Here is a 22,118-nt window from a genome sequence, read left to right on the forward strand (position 1 = left end):
CTCAGAGAGCTTGTGATCCAGAGAGAGATTTACAAAACATAAATAGAAGACTGAAATGCAATGTGATTTCATTAGATTGAGCCATAAGCAATTGCCATTTTTGTAGGTAAAGAATGGTTGAACACTGGCAGTTTCATATGGTTGAATCTAATGTAATGAAAAGTATTTCAAGTGATTGGAGGAGGGGAGTGTACTATAAGAATTCAGGAGAAGGAGGGAAAATTCTGTGGTGTGGCCAATCCAACCTCATAGAAGAGGTGGCATTTGAGATGGGCTTTGAAGTTTGCGTAAGATTTTAATAGGAAGAGAAAAGGAAGAGAGCATTCTCGGAAGAGAAAATTCTGAAAGTAAAGGTAGAAAAGTTTGAGGTGTCTTTAGAAAGGGCATGTAGATCAATTTTATTGGAAGCAGTTTATATGAGATCATAAGGAGATACAAATGGAAAGATATGCTATGATTAGTTTATGTAGGACTTGATTTCCAGGCCAAGGAAATTAAGTTTTATCCTATAGGAAGTGAGAAGCTGTTGAAAGTGACCAGGGATTTACATTTTGAGAGTATCCTTTCAAGAGAATTAACTGGCATAGGATATAAGATGGATTGAAAACAGAAGCTATTGATGGTGATCAGGAGGCTGCTTCCATAGTTTTGGTGTGAGTTGACAGGGGCCTAAGGTGACGGCAATGAAGATACAACAAAAGAAACTGATCTATTCTAAAGACCGTCAGTCAGTATGAATAGATCCAATTTGGTGATGGTAGATTGATATATGAGTAGACTGAGGATGGTGAAGGACAAAGAAGGTAGGGAGATAACAAAGGAGAGATTCTAAGGAAGGAGGAGAGAGTCTAAAAAACCTTTAGGGCCAGGCACAGTGGCTCACGCCTGTAATCCCAGCACTCTGGGAGGCCGAGGCAGGTGGATCACCTGAGATCAGGAGTTCGAGACCAGCCTGGTCAACATGGCGAAACCCTATCTCTACTAAAAATATAAAAATTAGCCGGGTGTGGCAGTAGGTGCCTGTAATTCCACCTACATGGGATACTGAGGCAGGAGAATTGCTTGAACCCAGGAGCCAGAGGTTACAATGAGCCGAGATCATGCCACTGCACTCCAGCCTGGGTGACAGAGCGAGACTCCGTCTCAAACAAGTAATTTAGTGAGACTTCATATAGAATTGTTCTAATGTTTAATATAGACCATTTGTTTTAGGTGAATTTAACAATTTCATACTGTGATTAAAATTAATTTCTTTTTCTGACTTCTACCAGAAAGCAGGAATTACATTTCAAATGGACAATCATTTACCAAACCTTGTTAATCTGAATGAAGATCCACAACTATCAGAGATGCTGCTATATATGATAAAAGAAGGAACAACTACAGTTGGAAAGTATAAACCAAACTCAAGCTATGATATTCAGTTATCTGGTGTGCTGATTGCTGATGATCATTGGTATGTTAATCCTTTAAAAAAAAAGAAAAGGCACCTGTTCTATATCTTGATAACATGTGGTTTCCTTCATATGGCATATTCATTGATACTTATTGTTCAGTATAATTCTTCAAACCCGTTGTTTAGTCAGGAAAAACATACATTCTGAGTGTGTTGTAAGAATGATAGGTCAATTACTGTCAATATAAAGTACAGTGTAAAGCTCTGTTTTTGTTTTGGCATACTTGATCTGTTGATTGAAGAATTATAATGATGCACATGAAAATAAACTATCTATCTTACATAACAGAATTTTTGGCTGGATTGACCAATTTAAAAATGTTATTTTATGTGAATTTTGTTCATATGAATGGAATGATACTTGTATATATTGTTGGAATGATAGTATATGTAAACTTTTTTGACTCTACATTGTGTTTCCAAGATTTATATATATTGGTCCTGTTTTATTTTCACTGCTATGAAGCATTCCATTGTATGACTTTATCTCTTATAAAGTTTGGAAAGCGCTTTTAAATTGTATGTCTAAGAGTAGAGATACTAGGTTGTAGAATATGTGCATGTTCAACTTTAGTAGATAATTTCAAATTATTTTCCAAAATGGATTTTTACTCTCATTGGCCTTGAGAATACCTGTTACTCCACATCCTTGCCAATATTTAGTACTGTCAGACTTTAATTTATGCCAATCTGATGAACATAAAATAGTATATCATTATGGATTTATTTTACATTTCTTTGATTAATAATAAGGTTGAACATTTTTTCATGTGTTGATTGGCCATTTTTGTTTACTATTGTGACTTGCCTTTTCATATCTTTTGCCAATTTTTCAACTGATTTGTTTATTTCTTAATAATTTGTAGGAGTTGCCAATCCTTCATGAACTTTTTGGTATAAATATCTTTTTTTCTAATGTGTAACATCTTTTTACTCTCTTTGGTGCCTTTTGATTGATTGAAGTTCTTAATTTTATTGTAGTACCTGGCATCAGTCTTTTCCTTTATGGTTGTCAGTTTTTATGTCTTAAAGAAAGAATGTTCTGGCTGGGCGTGGTGGCTCATGCCTGTAATCCTAGCACAGGCATGTGAGCGGATTGTCTCAGGACTTTGAGACCAGCCTGGGCAACATGGTGAAACCCTATCTTTACTAAAAATACAAAAAGTTTTCCGGGCATGGTGGTGCCCGCCTGTAGTCCCGGCTACTTGGGAGGCTGAGGCACAAGAATCGCTTGAACCCAGGAGGTGGAAGTTGCAGTGTGCCGAGATCATGCCACTGCACTCCAGCCTAAGTGACAGAGCAAGACTCTGTCTCAAAAAAAAAACAAACAAAAAAAAAACAGAGAAAGAATGTTCTGGCCAAGTGCAGTGGCTCACGCCTATAATCCCAACACTTTGGGAGGCAAAGGCGGGTGGATCACTTGAGACCAGGAGTTCAAGATCAGCCTGGTCAACATGGTGAAACCTCGTCTCTACTGAAAATACAAAAATTAGCCTGGCATGGTGGTGGGCACCTGTCGTCTCAGCTACCTGGAAAGCTAAAGCATGAGAATCACTTGAACCTGGGAGGTGGAAGCTACAGTGAACCAAGATCACCCCGCTGTACACCAGCCTAGGTGACAGAGTGAGACTCTATCTCTATCTCAAAAAAAAAAAAAAAAAAGAAAGGGGTCTCTATGACCTCTACATTGAGAAAATTTCTCCTAAATTTTCTTCTGGATGTTTTGAAGTTTTGCTTTCACATTTAAGTTATTGAATGTCTGGAATTTTTTATTTGGTGTGAATTAGGGGTCTAAATTCATTTATTTTCCACATGAAGAGCCATTTCTCCCAGTAACATATATTAAATAGTTTATTGCTTCTTTTGGGATCTGTAGTGCTCCTACAAAAAATTCCTAAAAATATGGGAATCTATTTCTTCCTACTAATACCCTATAGTCTTAATTACTTGAGCTTTGGAATGAATATTTATTTATTTATTTTTTGATTCAGAGTTTTGCTCTTTCTCCCAGGCTGGAGTGCAGTGGCGCCATCTCAGCTCATTGCAACCTCCACTTCCTGGGGTCAAGCAATTCTCCTGCCTCCACCTCCCCAGTAGCTGGGATTGCAGGCGTCCACTATTATGCCTGGCTAAGTTTTGTATTTTCAGTAGAGATGGGGTTTCACCATGTTGGCCAGGCTGGTCTCGAACTCCCACCTCAGCTGATCTGCCTGCCTCGACCTCTCAAAGTGCTGGGATTACAGGTGTGAGCTACCACACCCAGCCTGTAATGAATCTTTATATCTTAATGATTCATGGAGCCTCACTGGTGACACAGCCTCACTGTGTCACCCAGGCTGAAGTGCAGTGGTGTGATCTTGGCTCACTGTAACCTCTGCCTCCTGGGTTCAAGTGATTCTCGTGCTTCAGCCTCCCAAGTAGCTGGGATTACAGGTGCATGCCACCATGCCCAGCTAATTTTTGTATTTTTAGTAGAGACAATTTCGTCATGTTGGCTAGCCTGCTCTTGAACTCCTGACCTCAGGTGATCTACCCGCTTTGGCCTCACAAAGTACTGGGATTACAGACGTGAGCCACTGCACCTGGCTATGAATCTTTATATTTGGTCGGGCATATCCTCTTGTTCTTTAGGTTCTTTTGCTCTTTAATTAATTAATTATTTTCTTTAACAAATAAATACAGAATTATTAACATCTGTGGCAAAGATACAGAAAATGCTCCCAAAGAGTTAAGAGTCTAGTAAGGAACTTGGAAGCCTCCTGCCTGCCTCTAACTCTCTACTTCCATTTTTAGTACCTTCCTCAGTTTATCTCATTCACTAGACCATGAACTTTATGAGAGCTGGTTTCAGGTCTGTCTTCACTGCTGACACATACCTGGCTCTTGGAGGTTTAATGAATAGAAGAACTTCATGGCTGAGGCTGGTCATGTGAAAGAGAAAAAAATAACTTCAGTATCTATTAATGCATATTAAGTGTTATGAGTGCTGTATACTTACTGCTTAAAAGTGAAGAGAAGGAAGAATTGACTTCTAACTTAAACCCTAAAGAACAGCTTCTTATAGGACTGTAAGTTGGGCCTTCAAGAATGGTTGCAAGAAGGGAGAGCATGCCCTATCTGGAAGGAATGACTCAAAGAAAGGAGGAAAGCTGACATTAAGGCAAATTCAGAGTATTCATATGGTTGATTGAGTGTGAAATGGGGTTCTTATGGGAAAATAGTGGCAGATGAGGGAGGTTGGTGGTTGAAGCCAGATTGTGGGGAGTCCAGAATGGTAGGCCATGGAATTTTGAGAGCAGAATAGATATAATTAGGAGAGGAAAGGGGTCAGAACAAGTACACATTGTGTAAACCTTCACCTGGATAAGACACTAGACTGGTGGGAGGGATGTAGTGCCTAAGGATGAGCTATTTTTTCCATATACTTTTCTCTGGATGCTTTAATTAAACTATTATTCTCTAATCATATATCTTGGAGCCTCATCAACAGCTAAAAAGATCTTTGGTTAGGACTCAGCTTTTGTTGCAGTTTTTCTTTTTCTTTCTATCTAGTTAATCCAAAGATGAATTGGACTTTGGAGTTTCTTTCCTATTATCTGAATAAAAAGTCTCAAATATGTAGCACTTATAGCTGATTTTCCACAGTATCACCTTATCATCCAGTTAATTAGATGACTTAAGAAGTACACTTTGATCTCCATGTTTTTCCTTCCTCTGTAGTACCCCAATTTTCAAGAGGGGAAAAATATTTGTTCTTTCTGTTAAAGCTCATATGTAAAACCAGAAGCTTAGAAAATTAAAAAAACACTTAAAATTGTTTTATTCATAAGAAATCATTGGCAGTATGTTAATGTTTTTTGCTAGAGTGTTTTTTTTTTTTTTTTAATTTTTTGGGGAAGGTTTTTTTTTCCAAAGAAGTTATAATAAAAATACACCCAATGAAAAATGTTCCCACCACTGGTGGATCGGATTGCTAGAGGCCAGGCTTTTTTCACCACACTTCAAAAATCTAATTGGAGGCTCGATGCAGTGGCTCATGCCTGTAATCCCACCTCTTTGGGAGGCTGAGGCAGGTGGATCACTTGAGGTCAGGAATTCAAAACCAGCCTGATGAACATGGCGAAACCCCATCTCTACTAAAATGCAAACGTTAGCTGGGCATGGTGGTGGGTGCCTGTAATCCCAGCTACTCGGGCGGCTGAGGCAGGAGAATTGCTTGAACCCAGGAGGCGGCGGAGGTTGCAGTGAGCTGAGATTGTACCACTATACTCTAGCCTGGGTGACAGAGCAAGGCGCTGTTTGGAAAAAAAAAAAAAAGCTAGTTGGAGGAAACTAAAATAATTTAAAGTTATTGTTACATGTTGGTATGAACCTTAACACCAAAGGAATAGCCCAAGCAGAATTATCCCATATTGCCTTTTTCTTACCTTTTAGTGTGTTCTGTAATTGTAACAATGTGCTTCTTTTTTTAACAGTACTATCACAAATTTAGGTGGGACAGTGAGTATTATCCCACTTGGGGAAGCAAAGACATACGTAAATGGAAAACATATTTTGGAACTCACAGTATTACATCATGTAAGTGGATGGGTGCTACAATATAAGAAACTGTTTGACTTTGGACAAGTCATTTAATTTCTTTGAGTTCTGGTTTTCTCTATAAGATAAGGTGTTGAAGCAGATTAAGTACTTTTTCATTTCAAAAATTCTTTTTCCTATTAATTGCCTTCTTGTGCAAAGACAAAAGTTATATTTATATGAATCAGTACCTGAAGAGCTGACCACTAACAGCATCATTATATGTCCTATAAAGACCTAGGCTTTAGAATTAGACAGACAGGGTTGGAATCCTGGCTTTGTCACTTGCTATGTAACCTTTGGCAATTTATTTAACTAGGTGATTAAACAATATCACCCAAGTCAGGACACTTTTGAGATCATTATTAATAATTACATCAAGAGAACAAACATCAGCAGTGTGTTGCAGGCAAACCCAGACATATTGTGACTATATATCCTGCCTTTCAGGGATAGCGAAGGATTAACTGAAATAATAATTTGTGTATATAGTTCTTAGAATAGTATCTGCAAATAGTAAGCTCTCGATGAATGTCTGTTGTTATTACAAGCTTTGTGCTCTTTAGTTTCCTCATTCCTAAAATTGGGATGATTATAGGTATCTCACTGAGTTGTTGTGAATCGTAAATGAGATAACATACAGTCTTGCACCTCATAATGATGTTTTGGGCAATGAGGGACCACATATATCACAGTGGTCCCATAAGATTATTATACTGTATTTTTACTGTATTTTTTTTCTGTTTAGATATACAAATATTTACCATTGTGTTATAGTTGCCTATGGTATTCAGTACAGTAACATGCTGTACAGGTTTGTAACCTAAGAGCAATAGGCTATGCCATATAGCCTAGGTGTGTAGTAGGCTATACTATCTAGGTTTGTGTAAGTACATTCCATGATGTTCACACAACTATGAAATCATCTAACAGTGTACTTCTCAGAACATATCGCTGTTGTTAAGAGACTTATGACTGTATATGTAATGTGCTTAATGCAGTGTTTGGTATATACAAAGTAATAAACGTTGGGAGGCTGAGGTGGGTGGATCATGAGGTCAGGAGTTCGAGACCAGCCTAACCAACATGATGAAATTCCATCTCTACTAAAAATGCAAAAATTAGCTGGGCGTGGTGGCGCACGCCTGTAATCCCAGCTACTCAGGAGGCTGAGGCAGTAGAATCGCTTGAACCCGTGAGGCTGGGGTTGCAGTGAGCTGAGATTGCACCACTGAACTCCAGCCTGGAGACATAGTGAGACTCTGTGCCAAAAGAAAAAAAAAAAAAAAAATGTTAATTGCTATGATATTTATGTTTATCATTAATACTAGACTATATTGAACTGTTGGGCATAATGAATTTTCTCATATAATTTTTTGGTTGAGACTCATCTCAAGTAGTACATTTTTTTGTGTGCTTTAGGGTGATCGAGTGATTCTTGGTGGAGATCATTATTTTAGATTTAATCATCCAGTAGAAGTCCAGAAAGGAAAAAGGCCATCTGGAAGAGATACTCCTATAAGTGAGGGTCCAAAAGACTTTGAATTTGCAAAAAATGAGTTGCTCATGGCACAGAGATCACAGTAAGTATTGCTGTTGATATGAAATAGTAAGTGTATGAGAGAGATCTACAACAGAGTTAATCATATTGTGCCAGTCTCTAGTAATTAACTCTTTGGGTGCTGGTTTCTAGTGATGTAATTTTTTCTCTTGGTACATTCATTAGTTCAGCAAATGTTTATTGACCATCTATTATGTGTCTGTCACTGTACCAAATGCTGGGGATATAAAGAACAAGGATTGAAATTTAGCTCATGTGCTGGAGGAATTCATCATCTCGAGGGGCTGACAGTTCTAACAGTGCTGTGACACAGTGCTCTGACAAGAGTCCTGAACTGTGTGGTGTGGAAGCTCACGGGGTGACACCTGGCCCTGACCAGTTATCAGTGAAGGTTTCTAGAAGATGAGAAGACGTCCCGTAGAGGAGAATCCCAATAGACGATTAGAATTTAGCCAGAGGAAGACTGGGAAAGTGTACTTTTGTTTTTCTTTTCTTCTTGTGCCCCAGTTTTAGTTCATGCAGTATTGTAGGATTTCTGGCATAAGCAGTATCCTTGTAAGCTAAATGGTAAAGTATATACAAATAAAATGCTAAGGAGTTTGGACTTTATATTAAAGGATAAGGGAAACATTAAAGAATTTTGAGCAGACGTGAGACACTCATAATCAGAATCACATTTTTAGAGAGATCACCAGCACTCAAATCTGTAGAATGTATTAGAGATAGAGCAAGCTTAAAACCTGCAAATGCAGCCAAGAGACTACCAAAGTAAGATGAATATAGTGTGGTTAGGTAGGAAGGAAACATAAAGGAGATAAGATTGACAAGGCTTGATGACTAAAGAGGATGAAAGGAGGAGGAATCAAGAACTAGTTACAGACTAGACTAACTGCTTTGTCACCTTTTAAGAAGCCTCAACCTACTTTTGCTCTTTAAAAATATTTTTTTTATTGAATACAGTATAAATAGCACAAAATTTACCGTGTAAGCCATTTTTAATTGTGTAGTCCAAAGGCGTTAAGTACCTTCACAATTGAGTCTGGCTTTATTGTCCAGCCTGGAGTACGGTTGGCATGATCTCGGTTCATTGCAACCTCCGCCTCCTGGCCTCAAGCCATCCTCCCACCTCAGCCTCCCAAGCAGCTGAGACTACAGGTGCACACTACCATGCCCGGATAATTTTTGTATTTTTTTGTAGAGATGGGGTTTCACCATGTTGCCCAGGCTGGTCTCGAACTCCTGAGCTCAAGCAATCCACCTGCCTCAGCCTCCCAAAGTGCTGGGATTACAGGCTTAGTCACTGTGCCCACCCTAGTGCCTTCACATTGTTGTGAAACCATCACCATCAGCCATCTCCAGAAATGTTTTATTATTACAAACTGAAACTCTGTATTTGTTAAACAATAGCCATTCTCCTGTCTCCCTAGCTGTGATATCCACTAGCCTTCTTTTTGATATTCTTATTCTTTTTTTTTTTTCCTGAGACGGAGTCTCGCTCTGTTGCCCAGGCTGGAGTGCAGTGGTCGGATCTCAGCTCACTGCAAGCTCTGCCTCCCGGGTTCACGCCATTCTCCTGCCTTAGCCTCCTGAGTAGCTGGGACTACAGGCGTCCGCCACCTCGCCCAGCTATTTTTTTGTATTTTTTAGTGGAGACGGGGTTTCACCATGTTAGTCAGGATGGTCTTGATCTCCTGACCTCGTGATCCACCCGTCTCGGCCTCCCAAAGTGCTGGGATTACAGGCTTGAGCCACTGCGCCTGGCCTCTTATTCTTTTTTTCAGTAAAATTGGGAATGGAAATTTCTATATAATGTAGTTACTAAAGCACTGATTTTATTGAGAAGAAAGAGTCTTTAGTTTTCTGTAATCATTGATGCTTTCTCTCCCATATATGGAGAAGTGACAAAGCTGATTTCATGTTTTGACTTATCAAAACATCAAATTATTATAAATGGTTTAAAATACATGATACAATCTCTACCTTACCAGCTCTTCTATCATGTATTTTTAGTCATTTCAATATTTTCCTAACTTATGACCTAAACATAAAAACTATTGATATATGAAATATAATTTTTGCTCTAACCAGTTTGTTTAACATAAAATAACCTTATTTTGTATTTACTATAATATTAACTATAATTTTACTGTACTGTTTATTATGACATATTTTTGCATAATTTATTTTCCTTAAGCATTAGAAAAATATATTTATTCAAATATCAGGCATCTGCAATAGTAACTAAGTTAGAAATAAGCAATTTTTCATCCTGTGTGTTTAAATTTTGAGTGTAAACAATTGTACAGCCAGTGAAAAATTTAAAAACACTGTTGATAGAATGTCAGAAATTAAGTTTTAAGATTTAAACTTTTGTTCAATGGAAAACTTTTCAGTAGGATTAAGAACTATTACGATGTATAAAGAATTCTTAACATGTATCCTGTAAACATCTTGCTACATTGTAGACTCGAAGCAGAAATAAAAGAGGCGCAGTTGAAGGCAAAGGAAGAAATGATGCAAGGAATCCAGATTGCAAAAGAAATGGCTCAGCAAGAGCTTTCTTCTCAAAAAGCTGCGTATGAAAGCAAAATAAAAGCACTGGAAGCAGAACTGGTAAAAGGCAGAATTGGTTTTATTTATTTATTTTTTTCCGACAGTGTACCCCAAGTGATGTGTTGCTTACGTCCCTTTAAGGGAACTGGGAGAGATCAGAGATTAGTGAATCAAAGCCACAGTGAGTCTTGGCCCTCTTTAATTTTACTTTAAGAAATAAGTCGGAGCTGGGCATGGTGGCTCATGCCTGTAATCCCAGTACTTTAGGAGGCCAAGGTGGGCAGATTACTTGAGCCCAGGAGTTCAAGACCAACCGGGGGCAATGTAGGGAGACCGGTCTCTCCAAAAAGTTTAAAATATTAGCTGGGCGTGGTAGCATGCGCCTGTAGTCCCAGCTACTCAGGAGGCTGAGATAGGAGGATCACCTAGCCCAGGGAAGTCAAGGCTGCAGTGAACTTTGACAGAGTAAGACCCTGTCTCAAAAAAAAAAAAAAAAAAAAAAAAAGAGACAAGTTGGTGGCAATAATAGACAATGGCTATTGGAAGAAGAAGAAAAATAAAAAACTTCTGTCCTCTAGCCGCTTGAGTCATGGCTGTCTCCATGGTTTATTGGAAATCTTGGGTTCCCAGAAGCCCATTTAGAGAATACTCTTAAAAAGTTTGACTAGTGGTATTTATTTTTAGTTAACCTGAATGAAGTGGAGAAGCTTTAATAGGGCAACTTTTCTATTAGTGAGTAATTTCTTGTACATTGGCTAAAGAAAGGGACTTTTGTACTTTTTTGCTACTTTTTTTGCCTGGGTCATTTTTTATTATCATTCTTTAAAGAGAGAAGAGTCTCAAAGGAAAAAAATGCAGGAAATAAATAACCAGAAGGCTAATCACATAATTGAGGAATTAGAAAAGGCAAAGCAGCATCTTGAACAAGAAATATATGTCAACAAAAAGCGATTAGAAATGGAGACTTTGGCTACAAAACAGGTAATTTTATTGTGTAACCAGTTTGCTCTATTCTGAGAAAAAGCTGAATTTTTTTCTTTTTCCAAATAAGTTGCTTATGGTATGTTGACAGAAGAGAGCCAAATCCAGGTTTGTAGATGTGTAGATGAGAAAAGTACTTCTTGCCTGAAAGCTTGAATCCTGGTAATGCTCACAGATCTGCTCACACATCACACAGAGATTTTGAAAGAGACAGACTTCTTATTTCCATCTAGTTCCACTCCAGTTTTCTCTTTTTATGCATCTACAACTATCTGGTCATTGGTCATGCCAAGTAATTTAAATAACTGAAATAGTACTAGGGCACATCTGAGGAAGGAAAAAAGGCACAGCTCTTATACTGGGTCACATCCTGATGTCACAATGAAACATCTGCCTGTGGAAAGAGCAGCAAGCAGCCTGTTTCCAGAACTCACAGTAGGGCATTCCTTACCTCAGTCTTACGAGCTTAGGCACCTGCCTGCTTTTATCATGTCATTGAGGATAAAGGCATCTTTCATGGGCCTCAACTATTCAGTTTCACAAGCCTAAGGGATAAAACCAGAATGTTAATACCTTTAGGCACCTTACTGTCAACATTTTGGGCCATTCTTTCTATTAGTGGTTCTTGAAGGGTGGTCCCTAGACCAGCAACATCAACATCACCTTGGGAACATGTTAGAAATGCAAATTTTTAGGCCGGGCACGGTGGCTCACGCCTGTAATTCCAGGACTTTGAGAGGCTGAGGCGGGTGGATCACGAGGTCAAGAGATCGAGACTATCTTGGCTAACATGGTGAAACCCTGTCTCTACTAAAAATACAAAAATTAGCTGGGCATGGCGGCGCATGCCTGTAATCCCAGCTACTCAGGAGGCTGAGGTAGGAGAATCTCTTGAACCGGGGAGGCGGGTTTGCAGTGAGCCAAGATCGTGGCACTGCACTCCAGCCTGGTGACAGAGCAAGAGTCTGTCTCAAAAGAAAAAAAAAAAGAAAAGAAAAAAGAAATGCAAAGTTTTAGGCTGCACTCCAGAACTACTAAAGCAGAAACTGAGAGTGGGGCACAGAACCTATTTTAAGAAGCCCTGTGGGATGTTCTGATGAACACTAAAGTTTGTAAGCTCTGTTTTGATTCCTTATATCTTAGTCTTAAGGTTTTACTCTCTCAAATGGCAATTTTATTTCTCTTTTTTCCAAGTTTGTGAGGTCGGGGAAACCAGGGTGGGAGTTGGGGTGGAAGAAAATACTCCTAGTAATTGCAAAGTATTGGTACCATAATACAGTTATTATGGATCTACTAGTCAACTTACGGACACAAAGTGACTAGTGAACTACCTCAGAGAGGTTTAGGAGAAAAACATAGAACTGTTTAAATCTTGAAAAACAATTATTATTACTGGGATTATAATGCTTACTTGTGCTAAGCTAGATTTCTTGTATCTTTTAAATTTAACTTCTTTGTTTAGTCAACAAGTGTTCTTGGATATGGCCTCTTTTTTTTTTTTTAACAGTTTGTCCTTTTTTCTTTTTTTTTCTGCCTGTTTTGAGTTTTCTTATTTTTAATTTATTTTTATTTCAGTAGCTTTAGAAGTACAAATGGCTTTGGTTTCGTGGATGAATTATACAGTGGTGAAGTCTAGGATTTAGTGCACCTGTCACCTGAGTAGCTTACATTGTATCCAATAGGTAGTTTTTCATTTCTTGTCCTCTCCCACCCTCCTTCTTTCTGAATCTTCAATGTACATTGTACCAGGAGTACACACAGTTCACAATTTAGGTTGCACGCTCCTTATGAGAATCTAATACCTGATGATCTGAGCTGGAACCATTTCATCCTGAAACCAACCCCTGCGCCCCTGTCTGTGGAAAAATTGTCTTCCATGAAAGCAGTCTGTGGTGCCAGAAAGGTTGGGGACTGCTGCATTATACCACTCTATATGCCTTTGCATGCCCATAGCTTAGCTCTCTCACTTATAAGTGAGACCATGCTGATATTTGATTTTCAATTCCTGAGTTACTTCACTTAGAATTATTGCCTCCAGTTCCATTCAAGTTGCTGCAAAAGATATTTCGTTTTTTATTGCTAGGTAGTATTCCATGGTGTGTGTGTGTGTGTGTGTGTGTGTGTGTGTGTATTTTCTCAATCCATTCATTGGTTGATGGACACTTAGGTTGATTCCATATCTTTGCAATCGTGAATTGTGCTGTGATAAGTATACACATGCAGGAGTCTTTTTGATATAATGACTTCTTTTCCTCTTTTTTTCTAGTTTTTTTAACTTCTATCAATGGGAAGAAAAAAGATTAATTTATGTCATCAAAAATTCCTAATGATACTGTTGTGGGGAAAATTATTTTATAAGGAAATTTTATAAATCATTTTTAAAAGCTTTTCATGTTTAATAAAACACATAAAACATGTTAACTATATAGGCTTAATAAAACATGTACTATAAAATGAAGTTTACTATAGTGTGTTATCATTATCAATCTATTTTTAAAATAGGTCTTATTGTGTATATTTAAGTTATACAATGTTATGGGGTATATAAATTGTAAAATGGTTACTATAGTGAAGCAAATTAGTATATCCATCATCTCAATGTGGTGTTATAATTTCTCTATTTGCATATTCTCACATGTGGGTCTGTATGAATGAATATCAATTAGGCTTTAGAAGACCATAGCATCCGCCATGCAAGAATTCTGGAAGCTTTAGAAACTGAAAAGCAAAAAATTGCTAAAGAAGTACAAATTCTACAGCAGAATCGGAGTAATAGGGATAAAACGTTTACAAGTGAGTATGTGCTGATTTTAGCAAATATTTTCTAAAATTATGCATGTTATATGTAATATAATTACTAAAATGTTACCATTAGTTGCCTTTATATATTCAAAATATTTTATTCTAGTTGACTTTTCTGGATCTAAATAAATTTGTATGAATGGTTGTTTTTGAATATTCGGTTTTTAGGATATTTATTATATCAATGCTTTAGACTGAATGTTTGTATTCCCCCAAAATTAATATATTGAATTCATAACCTCCAAGGCAATGGTGTTAGGAAGTGGGGGCCTTTGGTAGGTAAGTCAGTCATGAGGGTAGATCCCTCATAGATAGAATTAGTGCCCCTGTGAAAGAAATTGCAGAGAGTCCCCTCACCTCTTCCACCAAGTGAGGACATGGCATGAAGGTGGTAGTCTGCAACCCAGAACAGGACCCTCACCAGAACCTGACCGATGCTGGAACCCTGATCTCAGACTTCCAGCCTCCTGAACTGTGAGCAATAAATTGCTGTTGATTATAAGCCACCCAGTCTGGCAATTCGTTAGTGGTACTGCAACTGATCAAATAGTAAGCAAAATTTCAATGTGCAGCATGTTTTAAAAAAATGTATCTTATTCTAATTATTATTATTATTATTATTTTTATTATTATTTTTTTTTTGAGACGGAGTCTCACTCTGTCGCCCAGGCTGGAGTGCAGTGGCCGGATCTCCGCTCACTGCAAGCTCCGCCTCCCGGGTTCACACCATTCTCCTGCCTCAGCCTCCCGAGTAGCTGGGACTACAGGCGCCTGCCACCTCGCCCAGCTAGTTTTTTGTATTTTTTAGTAGAGACAGGGTTTCACCGTGTTAGCCAGGATGGTCTCGATCTCCTGACCTCGTGATCCGCCCGTCTCGGCCTCCCAAAGTGCTGGGATTACAGGCTTGAGCCACCGTGCCCGGCCTCTTATTCTAATTCTTAATCCTTGTTTTATATCTGTTAATAGTTGTGCTTCATCATGGATTACTTTGTTTTCTTTTTCACTTAGACACTTTTTTCTTAAGAGATACTTTTTCTCGCTTTACTGAGGTATAATTAACAAATAAAAATTATGTATATTTAAGATGTACAACATGATGTTTTTACATATATTGCAAAATGGTTACCATAATCAAGCTAGTTAACATATTTATCATCTCACCTAGTTTTTTTTTTTTTTTTTTTTTTTTTGGTCATGAGGAAACTTAGGATATACTCTCCTATTTCAAGTATACAATATCATTATTAATTCTAGGCAACTTTCTGTACATTAGACCTCCAGAGTGTATTGATCCTCTATAACTGAAACTTTGTACCCTTTGACAAACATCTTCCTATTCCCCTATCCTATATTTCCTGGTAACCATCATTCTACTCTCTGTGCCTATCAGTTCAACATTTTTAGATTCCACATATAAGTGAGATCATATAGTATTTATCTTTCTATGTCTGGCTTATTTCACTTTTGGTGGTGTTAAAGTTTTCTAATATATAAGATCATGTCATCTGTAAACAAACAATTTACTTCTTCCTTCTCAGTTTGGATATCTTTTATCTCTTTTTCTTACCCAACTGTTTTTGTTAGGACTTCCAGCACTATGTTGAATAGAAGTGGTGAGAGTAGACATCCTTGTCATGTGCCTGATCTTAAAGGAAAAACTTTCAACTATTTGCCATTGAAGATGTTAGGTGTGGGCTTGTCATATATAGCCTTTATTATGTTGAGGTACATTCTTCTATATCTAATTTGTTGACAGTATCATAAAAGGATGTTGTACTTTGTCAAATGCTTTTTTGCACCTATTGAAATGATGATACGATTTTTATCCTTATTCAGTTAATGTGGTATATCACATTTATTGATTTGTATATGTTAAACCATCCTTGCATCTCAGTGATAAACCCCACTTGATCATGGTGTATGATCCTTTTAATGTGCTGTTGAATTTGATTTGCTAGTATTTTGTTGAAGGTTTTTGGATCTATGTTCATCAGGGATATTGGCCTGTAGTTTTCTTTTCTTGTAGTGTCTTTGTCTGGCTTTAGTATCAGGGTAATGCTGGCCTTGCAAAAGGAATTGGAAATGTTCCTCTTCAGCTTTTTGGAAGAGTTTGAGAAGGATTAGCATTAATTCTTCTTTAATTGTTTGGTAGATTTCACCAGTGAAGGCATTAAGTCCTGTGAGACCTTTCTGTTTTTGAGACACAGTCTTGCTCTGTTGGCAGGCTGGAGTATGGTGGCGCGATCTTGGCTCACTGCGACGTCCACCTCCCGGGTTCAAGTGATTCTCCTGCCTCAGCCTCCGAAGTAGCTGGGAGTACAGTTTTTGTATTTTTAGTAGAGATGGGGTTTCACCATGTTGGCCAGGATGGTCTCTACCTCCTTACCTCGCGATCCGCCCACCTTAGCCTCCCAAAGTGCTGGGATTTTGCCCAGGCTGGAATGCAGTGGTGTGATCTCGGCTCACTGCACCCTCTGCCTCCCAGGCTCAAGCGGTTCTCCTGCCTCAGCTTCCGAGTAGCTGGGACTACAGGCATGCATCACCAGCTAATTTTTGTATTTTTAGTAAAGACAGGGTTTCACCATGTTGGCCAGGCTGGTCTCAAACTTCTGACCTCAAGTGATCTGCCTGCCTTGGCTTCTGAAAGTGCTGGGATTACAGGTGTCAGTCACCATGCCTAGCCAAGTCCTGGGAGACTTTTGATTGCACTTTTTTTTGGTACATTTCTGTGTAAAACACAGCATATTTTTAATATAATCTTTTTTTATTATGGAAAATTTTAAACTATAAAAGTAGAAATTGCTGTAGTAAGCCTTTACATATTTATCCAACTTCAGTGATTATCAACACATGCTTAATCTTGTTGCCACTATCCTCAAACTCAGTGCTTCCCTGGACTATTTTGAAGCAAATCCCATACATCATATCATTTAAGGTGTACACACTTCACTGTGTATCTCTAAATTAGATAAGGACTCTCTTTTTGCTCTCCCTCTCTCTCTTTCTCTGTCACTCTTTTAAGCATTGCCATCATAACTATATTAATAATAATTTCTTACATATCACACATTTACTCCATATTCATATTTCCTGGATTGTTTCATCCTTTTTTAAAAAGAAAAAAAAAAACTTGATTTGTTTGAATCAGGATACCAATATGATCTACACATTGTGTTTGGTAGATGTGCCTTTTAAGTCTCTTTTAATCTGTAAATTCACTCTTCTCTTTCATCTAATAATTTGTTGAAGAAATCAGATTATTTGTCCTGTAGAGGTTTTTTGGACTCTGGATTTTGCTGATTGTGTCTCCCTGGTATTGCTTAACAGGCTCCTCTGTTCCAGTGTTCCCTAGAAAGTGGTAGTTAGATCTATAGGCCTATCAAATTCAGGTTCAGTTTTTTAGCAAGAATACTTGGTAGGTATGTTGTGTAGTTTCTATATCTTCTTTAAAATAGCTTTTAAAATATTCACACTCTTTTTTTTTTTTTTTTCCTGAGACAGAGTCTTGCTCTGTCGCCCAGGCTGGAGTGCATTGGAGTGCAGTAGCGCAATCTCAGCTCACTGCAACCTCTGCCTCGCGGGTTCAAGCAATTCTCCTGCCTCAGCCTCCCGAGTAGCTGGGACTATAGGTATGTGCCACCACGCCTGGCTAATTTTTGTATTTTTAGTAGAAACGGTGTTTCACCATGTTGGCCAGGCTAGTTTCAAACTCCTGACCTCAGGTGATCCGCCTGCCTTTGTCTCCCAAAATGCTGGGATTATAGGCGTGAGCCACTTCACCCAGCCAATACTCTTTGTATCTATTGCCAGAAATAAATACTTTTATTCTTCTGAGGGCCTAGATAGTGCCTTACAATGATTACTTGATTTTTTAATTCTTGTGAATAATGAGTTTATCCTTCCAAAAAGCTATTTTTAGTAGACTATTGGTTATAAGTTTGCCTCAACAATATAGAAAATATTCATGGTAAAATCTTTTTTTTTTTTTGAGACAAAGTCTTGCTCTGTCACACAGGCTGGGGTGCAGGGTGCCATCATAGCTCACTGCAACCTCAAACTCCTGGGCTCAAGTGATCCTCTTGTCTCAGGCTCTCCCGTAGGTAGGACTACAGGTACATAGGACTACAGGTGCATGCTACCTTGCCTGGCTAATTTATTTTATTTTCTAGAGATAGGGTGTCACTATATTGCCCAGGCAGGCCTTGAAATTCTGGCCTTCAAGTGATCCTCCTGCCTCAGCCTCCCAAAATGTGGGGATTATAGACATGAGCTACTGTGCCCAGTCAGAATCTTAAATTCAAATTAGGAGCTGGGTGTGGGTGTAATGGTGTAACTCATGGCTGTAATCCCAGCACTTGGGAAGGCTGAGGCAGGCAGATTGCTTAAGCCCAGGAGTTCAAGACCAGCCTGAGCAACATGGCGAAACCCCATCTCTACAAAATATAAAAAAGTTAGCTGGGTGTGGTGGCATGCACTTGTAGATCCAGTTACTTGGAAGGCTGAGATGGGAGGATCACTTGAGCCTGGGGAGGTCAAGGTTGCAGTGAGCCATGATCCAGCCACTGTACTATAGCTGGGGCGACAGAGGGAGACCCTGACTCAAAAAAAAGGAAAGTGAAATTATGCACTAAATTATTTTTCTTTTTTATTTTAATGTCTTGACATACACACACATATATATATATTTTAATTTTTAGACAAAATACAAAAGGGCATGTTTCTATATAAGTAAGGCTATAGAATACCCAATATTTGAAAGAATTTAGAAATGAGGAAGAAATAAAAACGACATTAGAAAAAAATTTTTTTTTCTGGATATTAGAAAGTAAAGCATTGTCTTTGGCTTATCTTTTTTACATCAACTTCAATTTTCTTAAATCTTTCTACGGGCAAAAGACCTCATTTTACAGGAAAAATGTTTTATTTCACCAAATTACTCAAATATCATTATCCTTCTGCAATATAGAGTTAAAACCATTCATTTACAATCAGTAATTTTTTTAGGAATTGTTTTGCTTAATGATATATGTTAGTGCCCATGTATGTATTTTGAATCTTTTCTGTGTGCTTTGTATTAGTGCAGACAACTTGGAGCTCTATGAAACTCTCAATGATGATTCAGGAAGCCAATGCGATCAGCAGCAAACTGAAAACATACTATGTTTTTGGCAGGTAAGTAATTAATTATCCTGATTATAAATGTTTTAAACAAGTTGGCCTTTATATCATGTAGTTTCTCTCCCTTTTTTTTTTTTTTTCTGAGACAGAGTCTTGCTCTGTTGCCCAGGCTGGAGTGCAGTGGCGCAATCTGGGCTCACTGCAACCTCCACCTCCTGGGTTCAAGCGGTTCTCCTGCCTCAGCCTCCTGAGTAGCTGGGATTACAGGCGTGTGCCACCACATCCAGCTAATTTTTGTATTTGGTAGAGATGAGATTTCACCATGTTGGCCAGGCTGGTCTCAAACTCCTGACCTCGTGATCCACCTGCCTTGGCCTACCAAAATGCTGGAATTATAGGCGTGACCCACCGTGCCCGGCTACCATTTAGTTTCTCTAAAGTCTGTTCTACAGCTGTAGGAAAGAGCTGGTATCAGAATCCGCAGTGAGACTTTACTGTTTCAGAGGTCATTCTGGAGTAAGAGAGATTTCAACAATTAACATACTAGTGTATTTATAAATAAAATAATTTTAGTTGTTTTAGTAATTTGCTAATTTTCTTTTGAGTTGAAAATGTATCAGTATTTCATTGTTCAGAAGGAACATACCTTATTAGAAATTTTTGACTTTAAAAAATTTTTATGTTATTTTTATATGTTATATACTTATATGATTATTACTATAATAAAAATACTTAACTGTGGAAAGACTTAATCAGTGGATGGAATTTTAAGGGAAATTATCTACCCCAGAAAACTCTTAGTATAAATGGGTATGTATGTTTCATGGTAAGCTTTTTTTGTTTGTTTTTCTTTCAGACATGATGTATCAGATAAAAGTAGTTCTGACACTTCTATTCGGGTTCGTAACCTGAAACTAGGAATCTCAACATTCTGGAGTCTGGAAAAGTTTGAATCTAAACTTGCAGCAATGAAAGAACTTTATGAGGTTTGGAATATTATTAAAATCTCTATAAACTTTTTAAAATAAAAAAGTATAAAAGTTCAAGTACCTGCTTTTGGTGATATATATATATATATAAAAAAAAGTGATATATTCTCTGTATAGAAAATTTGGAAAACAAAAGGCAATCTGTCAATTACCTAAACCAACCAGTATTAACAATTATATATATTTATTTTTACATTTAAATGGAGTTTTATTGGATTGTTTTAATACAGTTATAGGTACAATAGAGAAATTTAATAGTGGAATCTATTGTCATAATTGTATATTTAAAAAATTTTACATTTAAGCTTAAGGAAAGAAGAAATTTGATAGACATAAATGATATTACATCGTTTGAAATGATCTTCCTAAGCCTAATGTACCTTTTTGCATGTTTACATTTCTCCGTTGCTGTGCTTCCAGCTGCCTGCTGCCTGTTATAGTCACAACTAAAAAATCTCTGTACATAGTAGTTTTTAATATCTTATTTTCTCATATTTTCCAAAATGAAACTAAAAATATGAACTTTTTATTACACTCTGAGGCTCACCAACAAATTGCTTGCCAGAAATATTGCCATTTACCAATGTTACCAGTTTGCATTTTACACATATATATGTGTGTGTGTATATATGTGTGTGTGTATATATTTCAAAAATATATAAATATATATTTTTATATATATATATTTTATATAAATATATATAAAAATATTTATATATATAAATATATATTTTTTGAAATAGAGTTTGCTCTTGTCACATAGGCTATAGTGCAATGGTGAGATCTCAGCTCACTACAACCTCTGCCTCCCAGGTTCAAGCGATTCTCTTGCCGCAGTCTCCTGAATAGCTGGGATTACAGGTGCCTGCCACCAGCCCCAGCTAATTTTTGTATTTTTTTAATAGAGACGGGGTTTCACCATGTTGGCCAGGCTGGTCTTGAACTCCTGACCTCAGGCGATCCACCTGCCTTGGCCTCCCAAAGTGCTGGGATTACAGGCGTGAGCCACCACACCTGGCCTTATTATTTTTTTTTAATAGAGGCAGAGTCTTGCTATGTTGCCCAGGCTGGTCTTGAACTCCTGGCCTCAAGCAATCCTTTCACCTTAGCCTCCCAATGTGTTGGGATTACAGGCGTGAGCCATTGTGCGCAACCTGTATGGTTTTTTTTTGAGACAGAATCTCACTCTGCCCCCAGACTGGAGTGCAGTGGCGCAATCTCAGCTCAATGCGAGCTCTGCCTCCTGGATTCATGCCATTCTCCTGCCTCAGCCTCCCAAGTAGCTGGGACTACAGGTGCCTGCCACCACGCCCGGCTAATTTTTTTTTTTTTTTTTTTTGTATTTTTAGTAGAGACAGGGTTTCACTGTCTTAGGATGGTCTCGATCTCCTGACCTTGTGATCTGCCTGCCTCAGCCTCCCAAAGTGCTGGGATTACAGTGGTGAGCCACCGTGTCTGGCTGCAACCTGTATTTTAATAACTAGTAAATCTAGGGACTTGGGATTTCACTGTTTTTTCTTTAGGGGTAAAGTATGTGTTCATGCTCTTTGAATTTTTTGTTAAATGAAATGTAGGAGATTAATATAGCTCTAAAAGTTATTTACATATTTTGATAAGCCTTTATATTTATCATACCCTTTTTTTCCCTAATTATATCATCTTTTTGTTGGTTTCATTTTGTTATACAGGCATTTTTAATTTGGTAAATTTGAATCCATCTATTATTCCAGAAATCTTACTTAAACATTGTACAACCCCTGCATTTTCTTTTAATTAAAAAAAAAGTTCACATCTTTGAATCACATAGAATTTATTATGGTGTTTTGTGAGAGGTATGAATTTAAAGTTTAAAGTTCATATTATCTAATTATCCATAAAATTATCCCTAAAATAGTTGCAGCATGTATTAAATTGTTGCATTGCTACTATTTGTAAAATATACTACCTTTAAATAATGTAACTCCGTATGGAACTATATACTATTTAGATCATTATAGTAATGAAGTTATCATATGGAAAAACTTAGAGGATGCTGCCAAACTGTAGCCTAACACTTCAATTGTTTAATGGAAAAATGAAA

At 37.7% G+C, this 22,118-nt stretch overlaps 1 protein-coding gene across 2 annotated transcripts in view; it reads left to right on the top strand.

Annotated features, from left to right (window-relative positions):
* Positions 1-22,118, top strand: part of KIF14 (kinesin family member 14) — a 64,545-nt gene that overhangs the window by 19,535 nt on the left and 22,892 nt on the right. For both annotated transcript variants that reach the window (XM_025392609.1, XM_025392610.1), the window contains 8 exons: positions 1,272-1,456; positions 5,932-6,034; positions 7,457-7,617; positions 10,061-10,208; positions 10,977-11,129; positions 13,796-13,922; positions 19,010-19,103; positions 19,906-20,035. In XM_025392609.1, coding sequence (XP_025248394.1) covers positions 1,272-1,456; positions 5,932-6,034; positions 7,457-7,617; positions 10,061-10,208; positions 10,977-11,129; positions 13,796-13,922; positions 19,010-19,103; positions 19,906-20,035 — 1,101 coding nt within the window. The remainder of the gene's footprint in view (positions 1-1,271; positions 1,457-5,931; positions 6,035-7,456; positions 7,618-10,060; positions 10,209-10,976; positions 11,130-13,795; positions 13,923-19,009; positions 19,104-19,905; positions 20,036-22,118) is intronic.

The sequence above is a fragment of the Theropithecus gelada genome, chromosome 1, assembly GCF_003255815.1.
Source record: "Theropithecus gelada isolate Dixy chromosome 1, Tgel_1.0, whole genome shotgun sequence".
NCBI classification, from domain to species: Eukaryota; Metazoa; Chordata; class Mammalia; order Primates; family Cercopithecidae; genus Theropithecus; species Theropithecus gelada.